General features: G+C 45.1%; 1 protein-coding gene across 1 annotated transcript; it reads right to left on the bottom strand.

Moving 5' to 3' along the window:
* Positions 1 to 1,380: 1,380 nt before the first annotated feature.
* Positions 1,381 to 5,527, bottom strand: ackr4b (atypical chemokine receptor 4b). Its single transcript, XM_010790017.1, has 2 exons — positions 5,383 to 5,527; positions 1,381 to 2,721 (listed from the first exon to the last, which is right to left on the bottom strand). The coding sequence occupies exon 2, from the start codon at positions 2,708 to 2,710 to the stop codon at positions 1,613 to 1,615; it is 1,098 nt and encodes a 365-aa protein (XP_010788319.1). The 5' UTR covers positions 2,711 to 2,721; positions 5,383 to 5,527; the 3' UTR covers positions 1,381 to 1,612.
* Positions 5,528 to 5,751: the final 224 nt, after the last annotated feature.

The following is a 5,751-nucleotide window of genomic DNA, read 5'->3' on the forward strand; positions in this document are numbered from 1 at the left end:
ACTTTTTTTTTCTCAAATTTGACTTTTTTTCTCAAATTTGACTTTTTTTCTCAGAATTTGACTGTTTTTCTTCAAAATGTCACTTCTTTGTTTTTCCAGAATTTGGCTTTTCTTTTTAAATCATTTTGTGACCTTCTCACTGAAGAGACTTGCAATTATTTGCCCTAGACTTCTGCTTTCAGAAGTAGTTAATTATGAAGTTATTACCCTATCCGATAATAATCCAATGCAGAGGCAATAATATAATATAATACATTAATTTATATATATTAAATATTTATGTATTTTGATATAGTCTTAAAGTTACAACCGGCCCTTTGAGTGCAACCATAATGCTGATGTGGCCCGCGATGAAATGGAGTTTGACCCCCCTGCTGTAGATGCTATCAGGGCAGCTCTGTTGTGTGGAAGCTTTAAAGGACCCCGTGGGCATGATAATGTACTAAAATGATTCCCAGACCTGCATTTGCATACATGCTCTCGCAAAAAGAAACCAGGTTCATGTTTCACATTAGTTGTTATTTGCTTGTTAAAAGAAAACGTAATAGTCATCATCATTTTGGTTTTCTTAAAGTACTTACATGAGTTAAAATACAATTGCAGACTGTAACAGCAGAGGGTAACTATGGCTTTGTCCCTTGTTTACCTATTTAGCTATTTAGCCGTGTGACACGCAACTTAAAGAAGACCTATTATGCTAATGTTCAGCTTCATATGTGTACTTTAGCCCTACAGGAAAGGGCAAAAAGCACAATAGAGTCACTTTGAATACTTGTATTTGTTCAGGCCGACTCATTGCTCTGACTGTAAATACATTGTTTAGGCTACAGTTTGAAAAGTCTCCAAGCAAACACAACAAGTCTGTCCTTCAGCTCCCACACATCTGATCTGTAAGCCCTCACAGTGGAGAGGGGATGACTAACAGGTAGGGCAGATGGAAAGAATGGTAAACAATTCAGATCTTTATGGGTCCGGTCAGGAGGTGTTGCTCAATTTAGCCGATCCTCTCTGTAAAATTTCCCCCTAAAGTAAACAGTGCTTTAATCAAGCTTGTAAACACGACTTCATCCAAGACAATCAACATGTTTTCACAGTTTGAAGAGAGCATTTATATGGAAGTAAATGTTTAGGGAATTAGAAACCGCGCCCAACTCCATAAAAGTGGACATAAACCGCTATAAAATAGTGTTTCCTGTTCAATGACACGGAGGAGTCCTTCTGTTGGGTTTCTCTTTGTTTGCCGTGTAGCTTTTTAATTTAATCTGTGGCCCACCTTGCCAACCCAACCCGAATGAGACGCAGGCAGCGCAGACTGTGAGGTTGTATTTGTTGTGAGGACACAGAGAGGTGCTCGTGTTGAGCTTCAGCTTCATTTAATAGCAACAGATGTCGGTCGATGCGTCACTGAAAATGTCTTTTATTTAACAAAATACATATATTATACAAAATGCTTTGCTTCGTTAGTGCTTATAAACTCACTGTACATAGGTTTTTATTACAATTGACATCCATCCATTATAATATTAATAATAATAATGATGATGTGTAAATATATATACAGAGACATACTATTTAGTAGAGGTGCTCACAGGAAAGTGATTTGTTCTGAGTCTTAAATGGTGAAGGTGCTGGTGTCCTGGTCCTCTGAACCAGACTGGGAATGTGTCTTCGTGCGCGTGTTGAGAGCGATCTCCACCGCCGGCTCCTCCGTGTGTCTCGGGTGTCTCCCCAGCCGCTGCCCGAGGTGCTTTGCAGCTTTTAGCACATGTCCCCTGAAGGAGGATCCGATGAAAGCGTAGAGCAGCGGGTTGATGCAGGCGTGGGCCAGCGCCAGGCTCTCCGTCACCTGCACCGCTCGGTCCAGAGCCTTGCTGACCTCGCAGTCCGTCACCAGCATGTAGAAGATGTCCATGGCTCGGCACAGCTTCACCACGTTGTAGGGCAGCTGGGTGAGCAGGAACACGGCCACCACAGCCAGCAGGACTCTCAGGGCGCGCCACTTCCTCTCCCTCCGCACCCCGGCTGCCCGACTGAGCGCGCGCCAAACCCAGCAGTAACACACCACCATGACCAAGAGAGGAAGCAAGAATCTCAGGATCACCTCCATGAGCTCCAGGGCGGCTTTAGCAGAGCGGGCCATGCTGTGCGGGTACACGGCTGTGCACGCCATCCGGTGGTGGGAGTGCTTCACCGTGGAGAAGATGAGCTCAGGAAGGCCAAGGAAGCCGGCTGTCACCCACAGCACCACGCACACTACGAGCCACTGTCTCCGAACCCGGGGTCCGCTCCTGCCTGCTGCATTGTGGGCTACGGCGCGGTATCGATCCACGCTAATACACGCCAGCATCAGCATCCCACAGCTGAAGTTCATACCGTAGAGGAAGGAGGTGATCTTGCAGGCTGCCGTGCCCAACATCCACCCGTGCACGGCGTCTGCGGCCCAGAAGGGCAGCGTCAGGAGCAGCAGCAGGTCTGAGATGGCCAGGTTCAGGATGCACACGTCTGTCAGGGTGCGCAGACGCAGCTTTGAGGTGTAGACCACCACGACCAGCGCGTTCCCAGCCAGGCCCACCACCAGAGCCAGGGCGTAGATCGCCGGGAGGAAGACGCTGGCGAAGGAGCGCACCGCCTCCTTGTCACAAACGCTGTGTTCAGGGCTGTAATCGTACGTCTCATTTGAGCCGTCGTCGTCGTAGTCGTAATCCCCCATTTCTTTGTTTGCTGTACAGAGAAAAAAAAAGTAACAATTAAGGCTTAAATTACAAAGTTGTCCTTTTTAATTTGATATGATGATGAAATAAGGGTTTTATAATCGAACCCATTTGTCTGTAGTTTGAACCCAGAGTACGTAAGAGTAAGCCACGGTCTGCTTTCTATCAAAGACAGGACGAGGGAATTCTTTCTTTCTTCTTGCATGGTTTCCCTAATGGCTTGAGCTGCGTCTGTCTGAGCCTCGTGTGAGCCTGAATAACCCCGGAGCACGGAGAGGACGAGACGTGCAGAACGAGGATACTTTGCAGCATGCTGATAAGATCTACTGGGCATTACGAGACAATCCCTTCACAGCTTTTAGTCCTTATCTGATCTGTGAACACTTCCAATTTCTGCGCTTTCTTTTTGTGATGTCGTATTTTTCGAGACAAAGGCAAGGCTGACAGGAAGTATGAGGATGACAGGAAAGTGCAGCTTAGGTCTCGAGAGATTCAAATCCAGGATGTGGCCTTGACTGTATATGGCGTGTGTTCGTTCAACAGGATATCCCATTGGAGATTTGAAAACAGTTATCTCCCTAATGTAGTCCCCGAACAGACCTCAAATACGGAGTGTGGACTGCTACTTGGAGAGGTCCCGGTTCACCTCCTGCCCTGCCGTGGTGCCCTTGAGCAAGGCACCGGGCACCCCCCTTCCCCCCTCACTCCCATTGCCCCCCCGGGCGCTGTACTGCCCACTGCTCCTAGTGCTAGACTCCTGGTACTAGGATGGGTTAAAAGCAGAGAACACATTTTGCTGTGTGTGCTCTGCATGTGTGACCATTAAAGAGGGGTTCATCCACTGTTTGTAATGGGGGGGAACCAGGGGGAGCTTGGCTCTCCTAAATAGGGGGGGGGGGCTCCCCTGAAGGCCGACTTTGAGATAAATAGGGGGAGCCCAAAAGAATCGTGCATATTTGTGTCACAGAGATTAGAAATGTTGAGTTTCTGTAAATACAAGATCTTGAAATAATAGTCACTGTTCATTACAGTTTCTGAATATGTGTTTTGTATTTGTGAATATGTCTGGGTGTTGCATTTTTTACGCTACTTACGTTGCTATGGTTACGGCGGCGATGCCGGCGCGGTATTTGACATGTTCATATTGATATTTTTGTAACTCTGGCTTTGTAATAAAAAAATATGGCGAAACGAAAACAGTCAAGCCTCGCAGCTTTTGGATTCACAAGCAAAGAAACGAAGGAGTCTAAAAATGACAACGTGAACGGAACAACTTTTAGTTGGCCGGCTTTAAGCGGCGTTAGCGTCGAGTTTGACAGCTCCACACCGTATCACACCTCATATCCGCGCTGCTGGCCAGTCAACAGAGCGTAGCAGGATGTGAAAGATAGGGCTCCCCGAAAGCAAATGGGTAATTGGAACACTGGTTCCATCCCTCCCTATTCTATTCTACGTCGTGTCTATAGGACTGAGATAACACAGGCCTGTGTGTATCAGTTACAATCAAGCTGATCATTGTATCCACTTATCTAACGACCTCTTGAGGAACAACCTGATCAAAAAGCACTCGTCTAGCTGTGTTTACATTTATATCATCATATTTTCTTGTTGATTTGATTCACTAACAAGTGGAATTCATGGAATTCTGCAAAACACATTACGCACCGCATGATTTGAATCCTGGCTGAGTTTCATGCATGGAATATTTCCCTTCCTTTTTGCAGATCACTCTTACATACCACCAGTGGTGTTATGAAAGGCGTCCAGGTTTGTTATATAAGGAGTTATTAACTTGGCTTTGGGAGGAGCAGGGGTTTCTGAAGCAGCTGTTCACGGTCTGAAATATGTGGAGTATCCCATCTGTCAACAGTGAGAGCAGCCTGATGTGTTGATGCATGTTTCTAATTAGGCTGTTTTACTTATTTGTCTCCTGGAGCTAAATAGCCTGAATAACAGGTTGGATACATAATTCATTAGTTAAATAAACCTATGATGAGTAATGATTTAGTTTCAAGACCTCAGCCTGCTTAAAGAGACCCTGCTCTGCTTGTTGGGGGTTCCTGTTCCCTGCAGTGTGGTCTATAGGTTTGAGTGCATGTCAATGGTCTGCAAAGGCTGAACAGATCCATCCAGAGGGATACGTTTGTTTTCTTATGGTTTTGGTTGTGATGTGACTGTTCTGTCTCAATTCGGATCAGACATGGCACATTGTATTTCAAAACAACTTAAAACAACTTTCAAAATGCCTCTATTTTTACATGGTAGCCTCGAAAAACCACAAAGCTTGTTTTTAACAAAGCAAGCAATAGCACTGAGGCGCTGAAAACAAATGAATTTGTTATCTTCGCTTCACTAGGGTTATTATAATGTCATAAAATGCAGGACTTTGACTGTGAGGTTTGCAGTAAATGAACCTTGAGTACCGGAAAAAAACAAGACACAGTGCTTCGTTATTATTGAGGTGTTTAAGTCAAATGTAAAAATGCATTTGAAGCCAATATATTAACTTAGAGTTAAGAGTCATATCACACAATGTAGCTCATATACAGAAGCAAATACTTCCCAAGATGTTTTACGTTCTTCTAGTAACCGTTTGTTTTGTAGTTATGGAAAAGACAACAGTAAGAAGAAGGAATAGAAGTGTTAGTTAAAGTTAAGAACTTATTCCTACCTTGTTTGTGGTTCTCTGTGGAGTTTGTAGAGTCGTTGATATCCTGCTTTAATCCCAAACTACCAGCTGGTTAGTCCTGAGCAGAGGTTTGAGCAGCAGAGGACTGAAGTGACTCTCCACCCACTCTGCTGACACTCTGACAGCACCTCCACCACGTAGCTGTGTGTGTGTGTCTGTGTGTGTCTGTGTCTGTGTCTGTGTGTGTGTGTCTGTGTGTGTGTCTGTGTGTGTGTGTGTCTGTGTGTGTGTGTGTGTGTGTGTGTGTGTCTGTGTGTGTGTCTGTGTGTGTGTGTGTGTGTGTGTGTGTCTGTGTGTGTCTGTGTGTGTGTGTGTGTGTGTGTGTCTGTGTGTGTCTGTGGTTTTAAGACT

Source organism: Notothenia coriiceps, unplaced genomic scaffold (genome assembly GCF_000735185.1).
Source record: "Notothenia coriiceps isolate Sejong01 unplaced genomic scaffold, NC01 NC01_scaffold00033655, whole genome shotgun sequence".
NCBI classification, from domain to species: Eukaryota; Metazoa; Chordata; class Actinopteri; order Perciformes; family Nototheniidae; genus Notothenia; species Notothenia coriiceps.

What these genes read in the sequence shown, in the direction of transcription:
- ackr4b (XM_010790017.1), bottom strand. Translation starts at nt 2,710, where the DNA reads ATGGGGGATTACGACTACGACGACGACGGCTCAAATGAGACGTACGAT.